Source organism: Uloborus diversus, chromosome 8, assembly GCF_026930045.1.
Source record: "Uloborus diversus isolate 005 chromosome 8, Udiv.v.3.1, whole genome shotgun sequence".
Classification (NCBI taxonomy): Eukaryota; Metazoa; Arthropoda; class Arachnida; order Araneae; family Uloboridae; genus Uloborus; species Uloborus diversus.
This window is the reverse complement of record NC_072738.1, coordinates 147566939-147592628: the sequence shown is the minus strand read 5'-3', so window position 1 is coordinate 147592628 and position 25690 is coordinate 147566939. Positions and strand designations below refer to the sequence as shown.

At 31.9% G+C, this 25690-nt stretch overlaps 1 protein-coding gene across 1 annotated transcript; it reads right to left on the bottom strand.

Annotated features, from left to right (window-relative positions):
• Positions 1-706: 706 nt before the first annotated feature.
• LOC129227244 (beta-galactosidase-like) lies at positions 707-25598 on the bottom strand. The gene is made up of 15 exons (XM_054861757.1): positions 25446-25598; positions 24870-25036; positions 23265-23415; positions 19927-19990; positions 17216-17310; positions 16354-16534; positions 15640-15820; positions 11755-11795; positions 9311-9429; positions 9106-9180; positions 5005-5088; positions 4538-4645; positions 3301-3435; positions 1231-1449; positions 707-928 (listed from the first exon to the last, which is right to left on the bottom strand). Exons 1-15 carry the CDS (start codon positions 25494-25496, stop codon positions 710-712), a joined length of 1890 nt encoding a protein of 629 aa, XP_054717732.1. The 5' UTR covers positions 25497-25598; the 3' UTR covers positions 707-709.
• Positions 25599-25690: the final 92 nt, after the last annotated feature.

Here is a 25690-nt window from a genome sequence, read left to right as displayed (position 1 = left end):
GCCAACTTGTCTTGAACTCAATCTCCTTTGCAGTAAAACTTGTCTATCTTGGACTCTTAGAAGGCCGTGAGTGATTGGCGCAGATCTGCTTCATTTGTGAAAGTTTTTTCCATGAAGATGATTGTTCAGGGAGTGAAAGAGGAGATAATCTGTTGGCACACGGTTGCGATTTGTTGTTTCTTCCTTTGAAACCTTTTGAAACCTCTATTTTTCTTCCCTATTGTATCAGGTGGTCTCTTAGTGTATCAGGTGTTTGAAACACCTGATACACTAATTTACATACCTAACCTTTTCTTAAACCATGTGATACACTAATTTGGGTATTATCTCTTCTTTCAATGGCAAAGTAAAATCGTCAAGAACTTTATTGGTTACCTAATACTTATTAAAATACTTGCCAAAAATATCACTCTATATCCCTTCCATAGAAAATGATCTTGGAACATAGTTTTGAAGTAAAAGCTAAACCAAATAACAAACTCTGTAATAAACTGCCTATCAATACAACGTGATGATTAAATTTCTGCAGTTGTTCCAATTTTCTTCTTTTCAGTTTTATTCGGGGGGGGGGGGGGATGATATCAGGAAGCAATTGAAGTGTATGGGAAATTTTCTTATCTGCCAATGTTCATAACAATATTTAAATTATTCTTTCAACTGGAATGTATTTTCTCACTTTTTTTGACATAATAGGCTTCAAAACACTTTTTCAAGATGTAGGAGTTGTTCCATTAACTGTTGGATTTTGTACAAATTCCACTGTACAATATTTTTGATTAGAACAGGGTGCATGTTCCAGCTCTAGAAGTACAATTTTATTTTTTTCAGGTGGAGGCTTAAATAACACGCTTGGAGCATATAACGTAACTTGTGGTCCAACTATTGGCCAGTAGCGTCCAAGGTTAAAATTATTCAGAAATGCGACTCCCTAAAAAATAAAAAATACATCTATTGTGTGAAAATAGTTAAATATATCTTTCATACAAAATAAAAACACTATTTATAATGATCATCAAGCTATTGTTTTCCATTATTGTTCTAAATTTACTTTTAACAATTTTAAATTCATATTTATAATAAATAAGACATGAAACTTACTATGGAGACAAAAAAAAAAAAAACTTAGGGACTCATTTTGAGCTCGGCTGCAGATACCACTTTTGTATTTTGCACGGCAGTAAAGTACTGTATTCAGTTGGAGAAACAAAAAGAAATTATAATTGTACTTACTTTGTGCCACCCTTGCAGATGTAGAAATGTATCATAAGAAGTTTTATTTTGAAGTACAAACTCTCCAGAATAGAATGCTGGGGCATGCAGCGAATATTCTTTTTTATTCAAGAGAATGTTGGAATTTATTTCCCTCAATGATGCTTCATCTAGTGGAATGGGTGTCATAGTCCATTTTCGAAGATTTTTAGATCCTAATGTGACGTTTTGAAATATTCCCTGCAATAAAAGTTAGGTAATTAGTATTTAAAGGTTATGATAAGTATGAAGACAAATTATTTTTTTTAATGATTTTCTAAATCTTAGCTAATAGTTTTTACTGCTTTACTTATGTGCTAATTTTGTATACCTTGGCATAAATTACAAACTGCTAATCTTTCACTGCATTCAGGGATGCCCGAACTTGGGAAATTTTTGGGAGGGTGAATGTTTTATTTTACCGAATGAAACTTCAAATTTTTTGCAAATGATAAAGTACGAGTACTGACACACACTTTTTACTTTTAAATAACCATCACCTAATGAGAAGACTGATGAGAATACATGCCCGAGTAAAAAGAGACATTAGGCATCATAAAAAAAATTGAAGTACCATCTAAAAACTTGCTGAATCGTCAGACAAAAATTGCCCAATAAGGATTTTTGGGTGGTCCCAGGATAGTGCCCTGACTGCGTTCGGGATGACTGACTGCCTGTAAGATGGGAACCAATATTTTGTCTTAATTATATTCATTGTTGAAAACGCAGATTCATAGTTGGTTAGAATCGAAGTATGAAATGAAATGCAACATTTTAAAAATTAATGCACTTCATTTATTGACTGCATGACCACTCACTCTGGAAACGGGGGAAAACCAAGAATCCTCAGGGAATTTTGAAATATCACTAAAACCAGGAAAATTTTGCGGACTCTGAATTAAGACTAACAGAACATTTGCTTTTACCGTTAATATGATCACATGATTTTCCACCAATGGGCACTTTGAGCATAATACCAGGAAAGTTTTTTGCATAATTTAATATGGGATGTACTTTGTGTTTTTAAATCCTTCTACTTTCAGAGAACAAATCGGAAATTACATGGAAGTTCATTCCATACTTTCAGAAAAAATAGGAAATGTTTTGTCGAGTTTTGGTTCATTTTTTGGGATCACTTGTAATTAAACGTTGTGAAACATAAAAAAAAAGGCAATGAAGTAAACATTTACGATAGCAAATACGCGATTCCCCTCCCCCCTCTTAACCAGTTCTTGCGTAAGTTTTCTTTCTTTTTTTTTTTTTTTTTGATGGACTCCTGTTTATAATTTCAATTACTATTTTTGTTATTTACTACTTTTATTCTGAATAATTAATCAACAAAATTTCCTTTGTTAATTTTTTGTAGCCTTATTCTGGTAATTACTTTTGAAAAATATCTAATTTTCCCACGATTAATTATGCAAAATATTAGCAAGTTAGGCATTTTCCACTGTTGGCAATACTTTAAGTCTTGACTTTACATTCATGCAAAATAAAATTAAATCAAAATGTGTCAGTGTTTATTTGTTTTAATGTTTTTTTTTTATTTTAAAGTTGACTAAAAGTGGAAAAACACCATAAAAATTAAAAAAAAAAAAATTGCTTTGCTAATATTGTAATTTAACTTTCATAAAATTAATTGAATTTTTGACGAAGAAAAGTTTATATCTTTGGTAAAAACCTATTTTTTCGGAAACGTGTCCGCATTGAACACATAGTTTGTGCAAAGATTTCAATACTTTTGCATCCTACTAATATTTTAATAACTTTGACATTTAAAAGCTATTTTAACATATGCTACCAAACATTATTCTACTCTATTTCTTATTTTGACAGTTGTATGTCAATTTTGTAAATGTACTTTTTTTTTTCTTTGCAAGCAAAGAAAACAGAATGAATAAGCATTTAGTTTTAGTGTTTTTTGTTTATCAAGTTGAAAAAAAGAAAAAGAAATACTTGAATTATGAGCATTGAAATTATTCAACACATTTGAAGAAAGGAAAAGAAAAATCTAAATACCGTCTTTTAAAAATAAAGCATTGAAAAGATTACCTTCCTATCATTGATGCCATTTCCAAAACATACTCGTCCTTCATTTTCCACTAGTATATCAATAGTTTCTCCTTGAAGGACTTTAATAGGAATGGTTTCTATTTTATGCTCTCTGCTCAAGATACCTTGCAGAACCTATAGCATAAAATTTTGTAATTCACATAACAAATATTTTAAGGATTATAGAAAAATTCAGTTTCAAACTTTAAATTTTCAAACAAATTTCAAAACATTTATGTCAAAATAAATGAAGGAGGGGGGAAGGGGAGAGATTTTCTTGAAATGAACTAAATTATTACTATCATTCAATACCGTGAAACTTTGACAACTTGACACCAATGTTGTAATTAGAGAGGAATGCTGTTCCCCAAAATATTTGATTTATTACATAGAAAGTAATGCAAATTTAAAGTAATTTAGTTTCAGGCCACTTTTCAAAAATAAACTAAATGTCTACATTTTGAACTAAAGCATGCATAAGTAGTTTAAACTGGCATTTTTTACCTAACGAAAATTCATTACTACCCTATGAAAAAGAACATTTCTCCAACTACAGCAGTGCTTGACTCTCAAAGAAGACAATAAACATGGTAAGTTGAGGATCGTCATTTTAAATTTTTCCATGGGGGGGGGGGAGTAAAGCTCTATGCATATTATATTGAAATACATTGATTTCTTAAAACCAGGGGTTTCAATTACCCCTCCCATCCAAACGACCGGCCTAATTACCATGGTTCCATAATTTGAATTCTTAAAGAGTTTTTTGCATTGTTTATTTGTTAATCTATACTGTTTAAGTTAAAAACACAAATTCCATTAAATAAAAGTACCTCTGTTTATGTTTGAAAAGTTGTTATTTTTGAAAAGTTGTATAGCTAAATAAAAAGTAGCAAATTTGAATATTTTATGACAAATAGTCCATAATTTTAGTCTGTTTTTCTCTCAGAGGGCAAAACGTATATTCAACACTATTGAGTTTGGTTACAGTGAAAAACCAGCCTAAATGAAACAAATTCTCAAGAAACTACAGCATATAGCTATTTCAAGGTTACAATGGAGCCCTCTTTCATCAGCGCAAAAAACTCCCCACACAACAAGAAAGTTCAGAGAATGACTTCTATTCTTCATGCGGAAGACTATTAAAATGCAAAAGGCTTAGCACAATCAGGATTTTTGAACCCAGATCAGTGTCATTCCTTATAAATGTTAGTTTTGGAAAAATTGTTTTAAAAATTACCTTTTTAACGTATACATACGCTCGATCAGCTATACCTTTCACGGTCAAAACTGCAGGATCACTAGGAATGAAGTCAACAGTGCTGCTATACAAAACAAAACCATAAGGCTAAAAGTTAAATTGAGACAATTTGTTAGTGAAACATAAATGAATTCAAAGATATCATAAAAGAAATTTCAATTCAAAAACACCAGAAAAAACTAATTTACATATTGTTGCCTCAGAGTAACAGTAAGACATCTAATCCCAGGAATAAGAGTAAGATATCCTACTGTTTCTGAGGCGCCAATATGTCCCAAATAGTGAAAAATGAGCTATAGTTTGCATTCTGAATGTGTCAATACATATGTTCACTAGTTGAAAGTATGAAAAAAATGAATGACATTAAAGGAGAATAAGCAGTTAAATACATAACAAACTGAAAACCAACTTTTAAGAGTATGACAAACTTTTAAATTTATTCTTACATGAGAAAGGTTTTCAAATGAGAGAGGGAATGGAGATACAACTGGATTATTATTCACAGAGGCATAGTCCCATATAGAAGCTACCTGCAAGCAAACAAATAAAATTTTAAACACATAAAACTTAAATTCAAATTGCTCAGTGCAAGTTTTTGCCACGGGTGGGAAAAAATTGCACTTTTTTTTCACCCGGCAAAAATAGAATTTGTATTGACAACTAACGTACACTTTTTGACAATTGTTTTTCTCTGCATATTAATAAAAATAATATTAAAAAATGCTTTAATAAAATTGTATTGGTTTCATTTTGTTTTCTAGTTCAAAATTAACACTAGAATTACGGCAATCTTTTTATATCTAAAAATATGGTGGGGGTCATTTTGACCCCTGAGAAGAAATCTGCATTGTTTCCTACATAATGTAAAATATTTTTAAAAATTAATTTAAAATAAACATATTTATAATAAATGCAGTTTATTTAAAGAATACAGAGATTTTCAGCGAGGGCGCACATACCCAACATTTTAGGGGGGAGGGGGTCAAAAATTTTCTCCGTGGTTTAGCAGAATATTTTCCCCATGGAAACCGATTTCAGTACAGATTAGAGATATTAAAATTTGACATTTTTAATAACTTATTCATTAATGGCTGGAAAAGAAATTTTTATACATTATTGCAAAGAAAAAAGCACTAAAAGCAAGGAAGTTCTCATTTCAAAGGGGGGGGGGGGGGGCTTGAGCCCCTCCTTGCCCCCTATATCGGCGCCCTTGATTTTCAGGGTACATAATAAAATACTTTGAAAAAAGTTTAAAATGCTCTTCGAAAAACCAGCGCTGTTTCAGTAGCATTTCAGAAGCTATCGGCTAATGGTTCCTTTTATGTACAGAAACATTATAAATGCTTCAGGTTCTTAAAATGATATGTTTTAAGAGACATTTTTGAGTTTCTGCTCTGGTTCAGCATCAGTAAATGTTTTTGCAGTTCTTTTTTTTCTCAAAAGGGCCAAAACGACACCTACCTGGAATTTTAGTTGTAAACCTTTAGTTTGGGTTTAAAAGAATTACAATTTTCTTGAAAACTTTTTATTATTACACAGCATGATTATTTAGGGAAAGTCAAGGAAGGGTTAAGCTTTTTACGAAAATACAGAGGAGTAGTTAGCAAAAAAAGTTTAATTGGAGTCAAAATGACCCCTCCCGTAATTCTAGTGTTAATATAATATTTAATTTCCTTTAAAAGTTAAATGTTTGGAAAATTTTTATTTTTGGATTTTTTAAACATGAAAACAAGGTTTACAAATTTGTATCATATAAGGCAGGAAAATCATTGTTTTCTTATAATGTAACGGTGATTGTCCAGTTTTTACAAAACATTTCATATTTTAGAAATTGCACCTAGTTAAATTAATACGAAAACTATGAGATAAAAGAAATTGCGATAAATGAAAAGCTAAACAAATATTTTCTTAAATGTTTGACACTTAAATATCATTGCATCCTCAAATCTTTTTCAAAACCTAATTTTTATTCTTTCAGCAGGGCATAATTAGAGACTAGATTTGTAAGGGTAACTGTTGACAAAAAATTTCTGATTTTTGATTGTACAAAGGAAACATTTGAAAAATATTTTTCTTTAAAAGCATAAGTTACAGCACATGCTTGATATTTTGCAACTAATCTACAAAAATCTTTAAAAATTGCAGAAAAATGGCTTTTTCATTTTCTACACAATGAGCTAGTTATGCAAAAAAGGTGAGTTAATACAAAAAGTATACATAGAACTAGAAATATACAGGTAGTTTTTTTTTTTTTTTTTTTTGTGCTTTTAAATTTTTTTTTCCTGGGATATCCATTTCCATTTTTTCCCCAGTAAAACTTAAAAAAAAAAAAAAAAAAAAAAAAGCATTTCTTTAGGAGGGGGAGTCTTCAGCTGAACTTTCTGCCAAAATTAGATAGCTTAAAAATCTGAATAGATTTTTTTAAATATCAAAACATTTTCAATTTTAAATAAAATAACAAATTTCAAAGCTAAACGTTTTTTTAAAGTATAAAAATAGTTGGGCTTAAATATTTTATAGGTTATATTGAAATATGTTTCAGCAGGGATTTAAAATCATTCTGCTATTACAATTGTATGCAGTTCTTTTTTTTTCCAACTTATTACTTAATATAATTCATAACAAAATAGATAATAAAGTGTATTATTTATATCATCACTATTTCTTAACTAACAGGATTCAATGCAACTTTATCTGTGATTAGGTTTTTGCCGTTTTTCCCACTATCCCTATAAAAAAACTTTCGGCAAAATTACCAACTCTGATTCTGTAAATTCAGAATATAGATGGAAATACACATCTGTATACCTTTTTATGTGTATGTGTATGCTACAGTAAAATGTTAAAAACCTAAACACACTACAATGAAGTTTTATTGAATTTTTCACATTCTACCATATGCTAAGATTTATGTGAATAAATTAAACAATTTTGTTTCATACTCTTAAAAAATTGGAATATGATAAATTAATCAGATATTTTTCAGAGGTTAGATCAAATAAGATGAGCTTTGAGTATTTTATAATCAACTGATAAAACTTAAAGAGCGGTACAAGAAATAATTTAAGTTTCAATTTGGATTTTGTAAGAAATCCATATTTTAGTAACTTTTGTGATGTTGTCACAATATGCGAATAGCTTTTGAAAATGATTTTTGGAGAGTTTTTATATATTTTTGTCTTGTAGTCCATTTGGATCTTGTACAAGGGACCACCTGGGTATACTCAAATCATGAACGTATTTACGGGGAAAGATGTCGGGATTGGTCCCTACCCTCGCTACAATTCATAAACCTAATTGAAGCCATTTAAAAAATTGCCCTTAAAACGGTTTCAAAACAATGTTGCACTCCCTGGGAAGCAAGTTGTTCTGAGGACAATATGTTGAATCCCTGCGGAGCTGTGGGCTTTTGCTCAGATTCAGGGCCGGATTTGGAAGTGTGGAGGCCCCGGGGCAACAAAGGAGTGGAGGCCCCTAATCAGGTTTCAAAAAGATCATCAGATTTTCAAAAATATCCGATACTTTGATATATATCCGAATTTTTGATATATATATGTATATATCTGATATTTTCGAAGCTCGAAAGTTAGGATATTTTAAAATTTTTTTATTGTGGGGGCCCTTTTGTTGTGGAGGCTCAGGGGCAGTTACCCCGCCTGCCCTCCCCTAAATCCGGCCCAGCTCAGATTAGACATACTGCTGTAAGCCCAGGAAAGACATACTGCTTAGAAGTGGAGGAAGAAACATGCACCATGAGTGATCTCTTCTAGGACTTTTAGGGCATTAACTGGCAGTTTGAAACAAAGTTTTTCAACAGGGTTTTATTCAAATTCGCCTCTGATCTTGTGATAGCCACTTAGTTGCCCTTTATAACTGGCACAAATACATTAATTTGATCTTATTTGTAGCTCTTTTAGGCCTAATTGAAGATTTTGGGCTCCCCTGTAATATATTAAGTAAAATAAATGAACACTTATTTAAAAAAATTGCAATAAATCTTACTGTAAAAAAATATTTAAAGTATTCCAAACACTGCTTATACAGAACAAAGCTGGTTAAAGAAATCAATTTATAACAAATAAATTTGATGTTCTGTTCACATATGAGGCAGTCAGAAGCAGAGGGATGTAAGTGACAAAATTCAAAATTTGGAGATCTGTCTGTCTGCCCTGGTCTGTCTTGGGGCATGGCTTGTCTCAGGATAGTACTAATAGCCCTGGTGAGTGCTGCTATACAACATGATTTAGAAAAAAGTTTTCTATGAAAGTCTACCTAGTTCTGCCACTTTGAAAGTATTTTAGTCAAAACTTGAAAATGTCCACTTGCATCTCTTTCCTTCTCACTGCCTAATATGATATTTTGGCAAAACATGAATGTCTTTTTTAAGTTCAGACCTTTGTGTATTTGTATCAGCTGAAAATATCAAGAAATTATTTGATCAAAAATCATGTGACCAGTGATGATTGGAGCAACCTGTCATTTGTTTTAAATAAATGGATGTTTGAATTACACTTTAAGACTTATTTCTAAACAACTCAGAAACTTACTTTTTTCAAAGCAATAGGAGGTATGCTCATTTTGGGTGCAGGTTCAGGTAAAGGTCCAGGTGGAAGAGGAAGAAACTAAAAAATGCATATTTGCAAATTGCCTTCGTTAAAATATCACACATAATATTATTCTTCTAAATGATTAATTAAAATATTCTTCATACATTACTGTTTGCTAAACAAAGAGTGAGAGAAAATAAAATACCTTGCCTATAGCTTCGCGCATAGCAAAATACTTTGGTGTTGGATCACCAGCTTCACTTAAGGGAGCGTCATAATCATAACTAGTTGGGCATGCTTGAAATGTGTCTCCAAGATTAGATCCTATGTGAAATCATGTACAGTTTTCTTTGAATTCAAAATAAATATATCATTTTTCATAAAGCAATTATTTATTTTATTATAATATACTTTTTTGTTAATCATGTCTTATCAGTTAAATATTGTTATTGCATTTAAAATTGATTTTTGAAAAAAGTCTAGACAGTTAAATTTTAATTACTTTTCTAAGAAATAAACATAAAAAAAAAGGATGCCACTTTTAAAAAAATTTCAATACATTTACTGAAATTAATTATTATTATTTTTCAAAGTAGATCAGTTTGTAAGAAAATTACAGTATTTATTCTTCATTTAAAGACACTCTGAATAGAACACAGCAATACTGAACAAATTACAATATTAAAGTTATGAAAATTCAAGAAGAAACCTCAGACCGTTTCTTACTGCATTTTTAAATGAATTAATTAAATTTTATTGCGGAGCATTTCATGCCTTCCCAAGTTTTTTCTTTACTAGCCCATAGCAACAAAGTGTCTAAAATATTTAATTTCATTGCATTTGTAGAAGATTCTTTGAAAGGTTCAAGCTCTATTTCACTCTTTTCCTCTTATGTTCTCAATGGGTTGACTTTCCTTTCACTTTGTTAACGATTACATTTTGTTCTCTTCCATCCAAATATTTTCAAAGCAAATTATTGAACATTTAAAGAAAATGCTAAGGCAACTATCCAAAAACATAAATTAACTTTATTTGGATTCTACACACGAAAGGGCTTCCAAATTGCCCTTGCAATGCGAACTGCCACGAGACGACCAACATCAACAAAAATCAAGCTATCGAATGCCATGAATCCATCATACATTAACAGAGGGACAGCTAACTAAATTGAACGGACAGGTGGGAAATTTGCATATCGAAAAGCGCCCTCTTGCGCACAGGTATACTTGAGGATTTTTATGGAGATTTTCACAACATTTTCAGCATGAGAGATTCTAAGCATACCTAATACACTTTGTTTTAAACTCCAGAAAAAAAATCACTACCAAGCATAGCAAATGGTGTGGGAGTCTACCTCTCCTTATACACAGTATGAATTTTTTGTTACATGTAAAATGGAACATAGCTAATGAGGTAAAGAATCTCCCACCAATCCACCATTTGGGATGTTTAGGCACAAGGTTTGTTTCTGAGCTTCATTTTAGTTTAAGAGGTTAGACTTTACATCTCTCACACGAAAGGTCTTTAATGTATTGCTTGGGAGGGAGAGGGAAGAAAGCAATCTTTCATGCTCACTAAAAATAAATAAAGAAAGAAAGAAAACATTTTCTTTTTAATTTTAAAATTTGGATACAAGAGTTAATGAGATTTCTTTTAAAAAAATGTTCTGACAGGTAAAACTGGTTAAAAAAAAACAAATTAACTAAAGAATGAAAAAACTTTAAAATAATAAAAAGAATTTCAGGGTTCATACTCAATTTCAGAAATAAAATGAAGGAGTTTTGGAGGAGTTTTGAAGGAGTAAAATGAGATTTTGAAGGAGTACTAATGGAGTGTCATTAAATGTCACACTTTTTTCAGCATATTTGACCCTCTGCCTCCTTTATCACAAAGTGCCATGCTTTACCTAACTCCTCCTCTTGTCACGTGTCATTTTTTGCAAACATATTGTTACAATAACTGTGATGTCACTTTTTGTCACCCTCTCTCTTCCCCTTGTCACAATTTCATGAGCCTGTCTCCTCCTCAAGGCATGACGTCACTTGTGGATGACTCTTTTTACAATATCATAACTGCGATTAACTAAACAACTGTTTTTTAACAATCACTTAATACAGTATATCTACTTATGTATCTTTAAATATTTAAATAATAATTAGACTACCTGACTTTTGTTGCTGAGAGTGATGGAGGGAAAATCAATAATCATAAAACTTGAAAAAATAGCCAAACACCATTTCAGCATGTTTTACTTCACTTATGAAATGTCTTAGTCTTCTAATAAAATTTTCACCTTCAACTTTTATGAATTAACTATGATCAATTTGTAAATTGAAAAAAATAAATGCACAAAATTACTACATTAAAATCGCCTTTGTGACGAAGTTAGTTGTCAATCAAAGTATTTTAAGTTACCGTCATAGAGGAAGATTATGCAGTCTTGAACTAAAAAAGAAGGAGTTTTGAAGGAGTTAAAACCAAAATGAAGGAGTTTGAAGGGCCCTTCAAAAAAATTTCCTAAATGAAGGAGTATTGGAGGAGTTTTGAAGGAGAGTACGAACCCTGAATTTACATTGTTTTACAAATACAAATAATAATGATGAGAATGCAAAAATAACACAAACAATAAAAAAGAAAAAAATAGTTTACCAGCTCCAAACCCAAATGATGTACCTCCATGAAACATGTATCTGAAATTAAAATATTCTTCAAAAACTAAAAATTATACTGACATTTGAATAAGTCTTTTGTTTTCAATCAAACCCATTTCGTGATCTATCAAAGCATTTATTCATTTATTTATTTACATTTCTTCACGTTCAGAAAGTATTGTCCTGTTCTGAAAACAGATCAACAAAATCAATAAAGAATAATAATACCCCCCATTATCCGGCATGCCGGAAAAAAGCGAGGTTTGACCAGCATGCCGGGAAATTCAAGTTTTCCGGTGTGACGCATAATTTGAGGTTTATTTTGTAACAAAACAAAAGTAAAATTTCCCATTCAGTTCCAATCAGAAAGCAAACCACTGCAAGGAGAAAAAAACAAAAAGATAAATTAATTTGAATTTTGACTTCTTGAATTCAAATTATGTTTTTCGCAATCACGAGTATGCGTGTGTATGTAGGGGCGAGTGTTTGTGCCCAGGCATGAGTGTGTGGGTATGTGTGTGTGTATAGGAATTTGTATGTATGCGTGTGTGTTTGTGTCTGTATACAGGCATGAGTGTGTGTGTGTGTATGTATGCGTGTGTGTTTGTGTCTGTGCAGGCATGAGTGTGTGTGCGTGTGTGTTGTGTCTGTGTGCAGGCATGAGTATGTGTGTGTGAGTGCAGGTGTGTGTGTTTGCAGGTGTGTGTATGTATGTGTGTTTGCAGGTGTGTGTGTGTATGTGTGTTTGTAGGTGTGTGTATGCGTGTGTGTGTAGGATATGGATGTAACCTGGAGACGGCTTTCGCTATAGGAGCAGCATCGTGAGGCCGATCAACGGTGGTGCTGCAGAGGGTGCTGGCTTGAAAATAAAATGACAGGACGCCAAAACAGTCAAATGAAAACAATAAGCAATTGTGATTGCTCAAAAAAAAAAAAAAATCCCGAAAGTAACTTTCTTTTTAAAAAAAAAATGTGTATTGTATATAATATGTGCTTGTTATTTATGGTAGGTCGTTATTAATGGATTTAATTATATGCCAATAAAGTAATCAATTCAGAAGCAATCACCGTTACAGCAATTTCATAATTTTTTTAAATAAATTATTTTAGGTTCCTTTTTGAGAGGTAAGAGGCAGAAGTTTAATTTTTATTTATTGAATAGCGGTGGTAAATTCTTTAGCACTGGTTTAGGGGCGGTAACTTATTGCTTAAATGTTTGCTTACTTGGTTTTAATTTAATGTTTATAAAATTATTCGTTATTAAACAATATTTTTCTTGTTAAAATAACAAATGACATTGTTAGTAAATATTTTCACAAAATTAAACTGTTTTAACTATATTAATGAGACATGTTTAGAACTTATATTAATTTTTAAGCTGAACATATTTTATATACATAGATATATATACAGGGGTACCCATCCCCCCCAAGTTCAATGGCGCAAATTCCGCCCCAAAATTTTTCTCAACCCTCTTCCCCCCCCCCCTTTTTTTTATTTTCTAGCTCTCTTTTTTATTTTTTATTTTTAAAAAAAATGTTAATTTATTAATTTTAACAATTTTTTATTTATTTGTTTATTTATTTATTTTTAATCATTGTTATCATCATTATTTTATTAGAAAAGTTCTATGATACGCCAATGACAAACACACACACACACACATACAAACCAAATAAATAAATGAAATGAAATATAAACAGAATAAAATAAATAACTTGAATCAAAAATAAATCAATAAATAAATTTAAATAGAAAAATTTTAAAAATTAAAAATCCTCCCCCCCCCAAATTTTGATGGCACAATTTGCGCCATAATCCCCCCCCCCCTGTGGGCACCATTGTAAATATATATTTCTAATCTCGATTCTTCTGGCATGCCGGAAAGGACCAGGCAAGTGTTATTGAAAATCTGGTGACCCCTGAATTTTGCGTTATTCTGGATAATGCAGGGGTAATACGGTAACTTAATTTTATATAATATGAAAAATATTGATATTCATATGGAACATAATTTACATTTACCTTATAAAATAAAATCCCGATGATCCGCAGAATTGGGTTACACGATAACCGTGGATAATCCAAATAATACATAATAAATAATACTAGTATATATTACACATTAGCTAAAAAATATGAATAACACTCTCACATACATTCAAATTATGTAAAGTCCAGCTATTAATTTCCAGGATTGACATAACTGTAAGAGAACAAAAAGTCGGAAGATGGCGATAATGATTGCATATTGGACAGCGTTTTCTTGCACATGCACAGTGCATTTGGCGTCATTCTGAAGTAACTGGTTCTCATGGAAAGGCGCATTAAAACGTAGCTCTTCAATTCCTGTTGTCACCATAATGCAAACTTTTTCAATTGCTCCTAGCGTGCATAAGGATTGTGGCCGACCTGTATGTGGATCATCATCGACACTTTTAAGCCTGTTCTGTAAGTGTTTAAACCATTCAAAAGTTCAAGTGAACTTGTTTCAACATTTTGTATGTTGGGCTGTCTTGCCCAATTTGAAGCAAAATTTAATGTTAATTCTTTGCTACATTTTCACTTCAATGACAGGAATTTGAGAGCTATGTTTTAATGTGTTTTTCCATGAGAACCACTTACTTTAGAATGACGCCGATTGCATTGCACATGACAAGAAAACGCTCTTCAGTATTCCATCATTAGCGCCATCTTTCGGCTTTTCGTTCTCCTATAGTTACATCAGTCCTGGAAATTAATAGCCGGACCTTGGAGTTAAAAACGATAACACTGAACGGAAAAGCCGTGGATAATCAGAACCGCCGATAATCGTGAATTTACTGTATAAGTTTTTTTTTTTTTTAATTTATGCTTTATGCTGTTTTTCCAGCAGTTTAAAAAAATTATAGCAGATAAGTATGCAGTACTTCCCAAAATTTGTTAATATATACTCAGGTTCTTTTTGTCAAGGGGGGAGAGCTGGTTAAATTCACAAGTGGAAAAAAATGCAAATAGAAGTTTAAAAGTGATTTTTGTTATCAGCTATCACAATATTTGTTTAAAGAAATGCAACACTTGCTTTATTTATTTATTTATGATTTTGAGGAGTATTTTGCAAATTTGTGGGACAGTACCATATTGTGTATAAAGATCATTAAAAATAACTGAAATTTTTTTCCCTATATTCATAGATCTATCATTAAAAATCTTTATCTAAATATATTAATAAAAAAACATATTTTTCAAAAAGTTTTCAGGAAATTACTTAAAATTTTTAAGATGCAAGATAATTAAAAAATCTAACAGCAAAAGCAGGTGTATATTTTAGTTTTCAGCAGGGTTTCTTCCAAAGACTATTTAATGAAAGAACAAATTTCTGCCCAAAGCAATGTTTAATAACAGATTCTTCTTCTTTTTTTTTTAATTTTTTTTGGTAAGTAAAAATTGTTTTGTCCTAACAAAAAATATAAATTTGTTCCCCAAATTATACAAACTCCTGAATTTATGGAATTACATTATATATTACTCATACCAAGTATATATCATCATCTCAGAGCAACAATGAGGCATCTAATCCCAGAAATAACAGTAAGAAGTCCTACTGTTGGTTTGAGGTGACCATATTACCTTTGATACATTGTTCATGCTTTTTTTCTAATATCATAAACTTAATGATTGTCCATGATGGTATTTTATTTTATTCTTTTGTTTTGTTCTTATCTTTGATAGCCGAATTTTCAAAACCCGTTAGAGGGGGGGGGGGGAGATTTTGATCCCAAAACCTCCTGCCAGGCAGCACCACTGGCTGAAACAGTGCCCTTCTATGCAACAACTGATTGTTAACAAAATTAATTCTAAAAATAAAAAATATTTATCAAAGCAAGATAACTGCAATACTTACACATTGACTGATGCATTGTGCATCAAAATTTCAGTAAGTGTCTTCACTATTCCTTTTGAATCTACTTCCGCATGGGGTGCTCCCCAATGATCCAACCAGCCAGGATAGAATTCAGAATTAACTAGAGGGCCAGAGGCCTGTTGCCAACGGACATAATTAAATATTTCAGAGACATTGGCACCTATCACAAAAGAAAATAGAAATAAGTTTATAAAATTTGAGAAACAAAAAGACCTAATTCTGTACTTATCCGAAAATAATTTTACATTTGTTGACAAAACATTTGTTGAAATTAGCAAACTTCAAATGGTCTAAAAGGCATGAGGCGCAGACTACAATTTTGAATTTCTTGGTTGTTGGAGAGTGATATGATAAATTTCTCAAATGCAACTTGAGATGAAAATTACATCATTATTCAAAGTGGCATGATTTCACATAAATATTACAAATAAAGAGCCAAATCTATTTCAAACTTTTTGCATATTGTTGCTTGGAATAGAGGAATTCTATATTTGAAAATGATTTTTATTCTTGAATATAATCCAGAATCACATCATTTTATAGTTCAAATTATTGGAAGTATGCCATTTTAAACGTAACCATTAGTTAAATGGTCTATATTAGAAAAGTAAATAATGTATAAGTATGTTATCAATGCATTGTGCTAAATAATTACAAATTTTCTTAAAGTACCAGGAAAACAGGTAGTCTTACCAGAGCCAAAATCCACTGTAGAAAGAACTTGATCGGTTTTCCCACACATCAGAGCAGATTGACTTGATCCATCAGTAGTGAAGAGAACCACTTGACCTTTTAAATGAACATTAAAAAAGTCCCTTAAATGTGACTTGTACTGAGCATCGCAAATACCAGTGCTACCATATTCATTTTCAATCTGAAATAATTGTATACTTAAATAAATTATCAAATATGATGATAGACATTCAGTAAACATTTAAACTTATCTTACAAAAATCTTGTTGGACTTAAAATTAGGAACACTTCATAAAATAACACTAAACACTTATGTCTTTATAAACAAGAGGAAAATCAATAACTATCAGATATGTTACAGTAGTTTCAAAAAAGGTTTAGAGGACCCCCCTCCCAAAAAAAAAAAAAAATCAGTTTAAAGCCAACAACAAAATTTAAGAACAACCTAAAAACAATTCTTTCCAAAGTTCTCTCCTTAGTTTAAGAAATTTACAAAACAACACTACTTCGGATTTAGCATCCATGTTATTGTTTACAAACTAAAAATTACCAAAACAATTTTAAAAAGGTAGATGTAAAGAGTTTGAAGTAAGACCAGAATCAAGCTCTAAAAATGGATCACAGTCACAATAAAACTATTAAGTTGTTCTAAAGATCTATTCTGTTGTTTAAAGTTTTTTGTCAACAGTGACTATGTTTTAGGCAGTAGCCTCACAACCGGATGGCACATAATTTCTTTTATCAATTCACTTTAAATAATTCTTAATATAATATTATTTCAACTTTAAGAGTGGAATAAGTATGTATTTGTTTTCTTTTTTTGAAAGTGATTAACACGCCCATTGGTTGAATAATATCTTACTTGAACAGTGATGATAGGTCCTCCATTGTTATACAAGTACGGTTCAATTCGTTGAAGTAAAATACTGTACCAGTTGTCCACATATTTAATATAACCTAAAACAAAAGATAAAGAAAATTATAATCAATTTGAGAAAAAAATTAAAATTACAATATCCATGGATTTAAATTCAAAAATTAGCAATGACCAATATAGTTAAAAAAATCTTTTAAAGCACTTTTATGTACTTGGACATCTTCTTTCTGGCCTGCCAAGTGATTACATGCTTAGCGAGTATGCTTTTGATAGGCCATATCAAATAATCTTTCCTTCTCAGAGTGATTGGAGAGATATTCTTTTGTATCATAATAAAAATTACATTTTCTGGTTCACTGATGGTTCTAAAATGAACGAGAGCACTGGGGCTGGGGCTTTTTTATCCCAGAGTTGGTACTGAATCAGGGGCGTAGCGACAGTATTTGCCGCCCAGGGCGGTTCCTCAATTTGCCACCCTTTCATTGGGAAATAGCTAATACATTAAACTATCAAGGGTGATCAAATTAAAACTAGAAATTTAATTAAAGACAAAAAAGACGTAATTAATTTCTAGACTTACAACAGAAAAAAGAGTAAGGGGGTCTAAAAAAATATTGGTCCCATCATGACTGTCCACTACTGCCCCTCTGAAAAAAACAAGGAATTGTACTGATATACCATCAAGAAAGACATTTGAAAGCTTTTGAAAGAAAGCAGAAAGTTTTATACAAAAGTAATTTTTTAATCTTGTAGTGACACTAAATTCTTACAATTTGAAGATTTTCTTTTTACATGCAGTAACAGATTAAAATCATCATTTCCTTATTTGGAAAAGACGTTTATTTTTTCCTCATCAAAAGGCCTAATTTGCTGCTCCTCGAAAAGTGCCGCCTGGGGCGGACCGCCCCTCCCTAGCTAAGCCACTGTATTGAATACTCTCGTTTGTTGTGCGAATTCAGCTCTGTCTTTCTGGCTGTGCTTTATACCATCTTGGCGTGTCGCGGTATTCGTTTGAATCGAGTCTACGCAAACAGAAAACAGATGTGTTCATATCTTCTCTGATAGTCAAGTTGCCTTAATAAGGTTGTATTGACATCCCACATTGTTTGGGAATGCTATAATATGCAGTGCACTCTTGCAGAGCTCAATAAAATTACTTTTTGCTGGGTACCTGAACACTTAAGAGTGAAAGATAATGAAAAAATTGTTCACCTTGCTCGGAAAGGTTCTGATACTCCTTTTGTTGGCAATGAGCCAGCAATTGGGACTTCAAAGAATCTTATTAGGACTACTGTTTTGGATATTTTAAAGAAAAACCAGTATCATAACTAGCGCAACTTGGATGAACAACGTCAGGCAAAGGAACTTAACTGTGGTAGTCTTAGTTTTTAGGCAAAAGAGCTCTTAGGTCTGAATAGAAAGTGTTAAGAAGGCTATTGGCCTTCTTACTAATCATTAAAGTGGCACCTTACTATAATGGGTGACAGTAATGATCCAATTTGCAGGGATTGCCTCTTTCATGAGGAAACTGTTGCACACATCCTGTGCAATTGAGAAGTTTTTTCTGCCTATAGGTTTGAATAACTCGGTCGCCATTTACTCGAAACTTGGGAGATTCATACATTGTCATTGCTTGCTGAAGTTTGTTTCAGCAACTGGTCTGTTTTAAAACTTGTTTGTTGTTTAGTACAAGAGACCTCTACTCGCAGAGATTGGCTCTGTTGCCCTCTTCTCCTTCATTTCATTCATTAAGCATTTTTGACTTATTTATTGGATACTGCAAAAATAAAAGGAACTTTCAATACCATCACATAGAATATCAAATCTCTACAGTTATCAAAAGAAGAAGAAAAACAACAAGAAAATAAAACATGTGTAATTTTTTTTCAATGGTGTTTTAATAAATTTGAAACTTAGAGAACATTCAAGTGTGGCACAAATACAAAATGTCAGAATCAAAATATGGAGTAACATTGAAAGATTAAAATGTTAATTTTTGTGATAATAGAAAGCTAACCCTCAACTGCTGATTACTTATTTTTGTACAATTATACTTCTCAAAACATTTTGTTGCTTCTGTTGCTCGACTATATACTGTGATATGTATGATTAGCTAGAGAATAATTGCTTCATCATTTAATATTACAAGTACTTAATTTTCATCATTAAAACATTTACCACTTTTAAAAAATCCTCAAGAATAATTTTTCTAAGGCATGGTTTCAAAAGTTTTTGATGTGCAATTTACTTAACAAATTCATTGGCTGCTTAGTAATAGAACAACTAGTACTGTTAATTTAGTCACAGTTTAAAATACATTTAGGCAATCATTCATGAAATTTCTCAGCATTTTGTAGAGAAGTACGAGTTATTTTTCAAAAAATTATGTTATGGCCAGCAAAATAATTCAATGATTGCCTTTGGGACATATGTAAGCAAAGAAGCAATTAAAATTTTAAAATCAAACATACAAAGCATTCAACAAAATAACCTAATGATTTTTAATTTGAAACACATTAAGGCAACATATCCTTTTAAGAAAGAATGCAATAAGAAAAACACATAATAAAAAATTTGTATAACAAAGGTTTTTTTTTTTTTTTTTTTTTTGTAGTTTATTAATTTTTTTCAAAAACAACAACTAATAACATAATTAACCTTAGAATATTTTAAACCTTACAAGTAATTACACTTACTTGCATCATATGACCTAAACTTCATATTAGGGTCTATCCTAAGAAGCCAATATGGAAGTCCACCCTATGAATAAAAATGAAATTGACTTCAAACTTCTGACGAAAATAATTTTCTATTTTTGCAAACTATTATGGAAAAATGGTCTAGTGAATATTGTTTTTATTGTTTATTGTTTCCGAAAACCTGAATTTATCAATGCATAATATATAACAGGACTGTCCAACTGGCGGTCGGCCAACCATAGTGTGCGGCCCACCAACTTCTTATTCAGCATACTAATTTTTCGACAATTTATGGCATCAAGAAGCATCTGAGACTACCATTCTTGGTCAAGCCAGGGTCCCCAAAATTTCCTCTTGATCATTCTTTTACTCCTTTCATTGTAATGGGGGAAAAAGGTACAGGACATCTACAGGTCAAGCAGTCCTACCCTGCATGCTGTTCAAACGAATTCCTAGAAATAGTATTGCCTCACATTGGCGGGGGGAGACAGAGAGGGAAGAGAGAAACATTTCATATAAGCAAAACCTGCTTGCAATCCATTAAAAAAGTCCCCCCCCCCCTCACTGACTCTACGACCTTTGTTGATTTCGATAAAGAAATTGAGAGCTTGCTCCGACAGTTAATTGTTAGACCTTCTTTGGCTGCAACGATACACATCGATGTTGACATTCCTGCCCTTGTAAAGAAGCTGGATTGACCTCAGTTTCCCCCATTAAAATGTAAGCACTTTGTTTAATATCCCTTCTGTTTCATTGTTTTATAATTCTTAACTCAACTATTAATTGATATTATATAAGAGGCAAGAGTTTATTGTTCAACTTTTTCAAACTGCGACCGGTCAGGTGATCAGTGACCAGAATTCTGGCCCGTGGGGTCTTTGCAGTTGGACAGCCATGATATATAACTTGCACACTCTAACTTTTCACATTGGGCAAAAAAAAAAAAAAAACTCTAGGTAGATTTTGAACTGCCATTCTAAAGCAGAACATTGTCTAGGCCTGTTGCAGAACACAGGATAGGTTGGTCAGATAACCAAATTTTTATGAATCAAAAATACTTTGTCAGTCTTATTTCCATATCTGCTCCCCCCCCCCCCACCCCTCTCAGAAAAAAAAAAGACATCAATAAGATAATAATGTGTATCAGGCTTCATTATTACAAAAACACAAAGAGAAAAATAATGACTAGGAATAGTTTAGATGCATATTTTTTTATGTTATAAGAAGAACAGCAGAAGCTGAGCTATTCTGTGAGCTCCCATAGAAATTAAGCAGTGATGTCATATGTCTTGGAATAAATAGATACAGTAAAACCCCTACTAACGAACACCCCTCTTATGCGGACAAATTTTAATTCCCCAGTTCCAATGCAAATAACATTATTAAACCCCTGTCCTGCGGACACCTCTCTATTGCGGACAAAAAATATTGTTCCGTAAGTGTCCGCATTAGAGGGATTTTACTGTACCATCAAAGTTAATTCTGCATGATTGGTATTAAATTTATCTTGTATATTTTATCTAGGGCAGTTACTCATAGAAAAGGATTTAAACTCTCCAGAAGTTTTGTGAACAACTCACAAAAATCTCGAAATTTTCATATGGTTTTAGTTTAAACCTTTTAAAGACAAAAGAAAGTGATTGTAACACTCTGTCGACATTTTATATTATCTGACCATCAATTTAAGACAATTTAATTACAGTAAAAAAAAAGAGACTGAAGGAGAAGTGCAGCAGATGTTTGATTCTCAAACTTTTGTGCATAGTGGATCAAGAGGAAATAAAAAACTGTTCTCTATAAAAGGACTGCAATAAGGATACAAAAATTAAAAAGTAAAATTTACTGCTATTCCGAACAAAAGTCGTAATTGTGAAAAACCAACTTTATAAGATGATCATGATTGCAAAAACGAGACATTTTCCATTTTCATACAAAAGTGTGAAAAAATGCACAATAGACCTTTCCTACAATGCCAAAATTGTCTACTTCATTTTTTGTCTGAATGTATTTAGATTCACTTTAGAATGCCAATGTTTGCTTTTGTAGCATAAAATAAAAAAATAATTTTTTTTAAATAGCCTATTGATTCTCTCTATATACATTCTGATGCTTTTTTTACATAGGTTACATAGGTTAAACTCCATGGGTTTTTTTGCAGACTAATATCTGAAAAATACAATTAACAAGAAAGAATTTCATGCCAAACAAATGATTAATTTTTCCTTTAGAGTCGTGGTGTCCAACCTATGGTCTGCAGGCCACATTCAGCCCGTGAAGCTGATCCTTGTGGCTCGTTGTTTTGTTTATTGTTACAAACCAAAAAGCAAGATTGATGACAATGTTTGAAATTTGGTGCCAAATGTTCCAAAATTGGTTTCTGAAAAACAAATACATTTAATAAAAGAAGCGTAGTAATGATAACAACAATTTTTGGTTTTACATTTTCTTTCCTTTTCCATATCTTCCCATGTTATTCTTTTTTGTTTAAATTTTATCTGTGTAAACATGCTTTTACACTTTAACACTAGAACGACTGACATTTTCTGTATACCTAGAAAGACTGAAGGGGCCAGTGTGGCCTCTACCCATTTTTGGAGTGAATTCTTTTAAAAATTCTTCCTGAGGGAGTCCACTTGCCTGATACACCTTCTTTCATGACTAAATAAAAACTTAGTACTTAATTATTTTTAGTTTTTCTCTCTATACTGGGCAAAAGGTTGAATTAGTTTTCCTTTCTAAGAACAATGGCCACCGTTAGGATGGTAAGCAGTCGGTACTGTTTATAGCATTTGGATATCCAATCGGCTGCATACAGAGGAAGTTACAGGTTAAATTAGAGTGAATGGCATTTTTTTATGCTACAACAATTAGGAGAAAGGAAAAAAATTAATTTTTTAATTGTCAAAATGCTTAGGGGCCACTGTGGCCCCTCCCGTCTTTCTAGGTATAAGGATCAATAGTAACAGTACTATGAGGCGAATGATTAAATGATTACACAAGCATTCAAATAGTGTCATATAATGAAAAGTCAGAAAATTCCATTAAGTTCCGTTAGATATTATCCGAGTTATTAAACAACAAACTGGACGAGGGGCCACACAGGCCTCTCCGTCTTTCTAGTGTTAATTTGTTTCTTTTCAAAATGTTAACTTAAAAAAATATGGTGAAATATTCCATTTTCTTCTGATGTAGAGGGCCAACTTATAAGATGATTTCTGATTTTTTTAATGATTTTTTCTCTAAAGGCAGGGGTTTGACTTAAATATGAAAACATACTGTACTTGTTCTAATGGAAAATGTAAGTTTCCACAGGGAACAAATGAAATATAACCTACCATATCCCTTTCTGCGTCAATAAATGGTCCTGCTCGTAAGATAACAAGCATGTCTAAGTCATGAGCAGTTTTCAAGAACTTTGGCAAGTCATAATAGCCATCAAAATTATATGTTCCAGGTTCAGGTTCATGTCCACTCCATTCAACATATCTATAAAATTCAAAATACAATTCTGAGATACTGACGTAAAGGGTGTCCCAAAATTAACGCAAGATTTGAATTTGCCACAATTTTTGCTGTGAATTGTTGGCAGCCACGGAAAAAGAACAATTTAACAGCTGGGAGTTTAGGGTTAGTAAAAATGGAGTGTTATGCTATTATACATCCAGCGAAACAATTCAATCACTGCATGAGGAATTTCCTGTTCGTGTACTCTCTCGTTTCGGTGATACGAATTGTACCCTATCGTGTGATTTTACATCATTAGACTTCTCCCTATGGGGTTATTTGAAGTCAAACGTCTATGTCAGCAATCTCACAACCATCTGCGCATTACCTAATTGCAATATCGAGCGCCAATAACAGTAAACTGCTTGACCCGCTCAAACTTTCATTATTTTTCAAATAATTGTTCGATAATGAAAATGCATTATAGAATCGAAAACACTCCATTTGTAATAACCCTAGACCCTCAGCTGCCAAATTGTTCTTTTTTCAAGATTGCCCACAATTTATTGCAAAAATGGCGGCAAATTCAAATCTTGCGTTAATTTTGGGACACCCTTTATATGTTGCAATCAATATACATTTCTAGAAAAATGTTTATTCATACAGTTAGGTGGGTTGTTGTAGTGAAGAACAAGTGACAAAGCGGGGATATTTCGATAATTGGGAATCTGGCGCAGTCAGCTCAGTTTTGGCATAAATAATTTTATTTTGGTAACCCTGCTGATTTATAGTAACCCTATGTGAATAGATGTTTCCAATCTCTTTGTTTTGATTTGCAAAGAAAAAATACTTCTCGCGCAGGCGCTGGAGCCAAAAATTGACGCCAATGAAGAAAGATCGCCAGATTCCCAATTATCGAAATATTCCCGACAAAGCTTCATAAGGATTTACATCGAATTTTTAAGTCAGCAGTTGAGGTCAATCAATGTTGGAAAATGTCAAGTGTTTCATTTAGGACATTGAAATAAGCATGCTTGCTATTATTTACAGGGAATACATGCCCTGTACATGTTAAATATTTTATTTGCATTTATAATTTGCATGTATTTTTTCTCGTTTCAGTTAAACTTGAAGTTTAAGTATTTTAATGTAAATTCATCACGTGATCTAATGAGGTGGTATGCGCCCTTTAAATAGGCTGAATGCCGGTTTAGTTAACTTGACTCTTGAATCAATCGATGCTGTATCTTGATGGCAGTCGACCTTAACGTGACTGAATTATCTCTATAAAGATGTTAAATACTATATACGTGTACATATGTAAATAAACGTTTTTATTTTAAAATAATGAGTCATGAATATATTGCTAGCATTTTAACTTAACTTGAATACAGAGGAAAATATCTTGACTAATGAGACCAAACTTGGCGTACTTGGAAATTTCATCTTGATACATTATATTTAAAAGTACATTAAAAATGAATAAAAATACTTACGTTTGAATGGCATTTAAGCCTGCCATTTTCATTTTGTAAATTCTATCATGCCAGAATTCAGGAGGAACACGAAAATAATGTATCGAGCCTGATACATAACGAAAAGGCTTTCCATCTTTCAAAAAGCAATTATTTTCATAATCAACAGTAAATTTTCTGCTTAGTACCTAGAAAAGAGTAAGTAAATAAATGCATAACTTAATGAAAATATGCAAAGTTTAGAATTTATTTTTTCTTTTCGAAATATAGTTTAATAAGTTCTTTCAAACACAAGCACAACTCCGAAACATTAAATGATGGAAATAATCTAGGCGCAAGAATGTCAATGATCACGTTTGTCACTTTCAGGTTTAAGTTTAATTTTTTTAGTTACCTGCAACTTACCGTGAATTATATTGTCTTTAAAAAATGCTTAAAATAGAAATATATCGGTAATTATAAACTATTGAAAACAATTAAGCCCAATAAAGTTAAGACAGCTAAGGAATAAATAAAGAAAAATTTCGCCTCAATCTGTGAGTATAATAAGTTTTAAAGATTGAAGAACATGAAAGGTAATTAAACAAAAATATTTACCATAGAAATACAAGTTAAAACGATAACAGATGCAAAAATATTTTGTGCCATGTTGGTGTTTTCTTCAAAACTAGGAATATCGTTACACTAACAAACGATCCGCCTCTTATGCTTAGATAATTAGATTCGAAAGTTCATTCCTGGAAAATTTCGTAATGTTTGTTTACTAACATACCAGAAAAAGATGAAGCCACCGAAGATAACTAATCGTAAAGTAATAGTAATAATAATATTTAAATGAATTT

Coding starts and splice junctions, on each gene's coding strand:
- LOC129227244 (XM_054861757.1), bottom strand. CDS start 25,496: ATGGCACAAAATATTTTTGCATCTGTTATCGTTTTAACTTGTATTTCT. Junction 25,037..25,445: donor TTTTAACTTGTATTTCTATG/GTAAATATTTTT, acceptor ACTCTTTTCTAG/GTACTAAGCAGAAAATTTAC. Junction 19,991..23,264: donor TTGACGCAGAAAGGGATATG/GTAGGTTATATT, acceptor TTTTATTCATAG/GGTGGACTTCCATATTGGCT.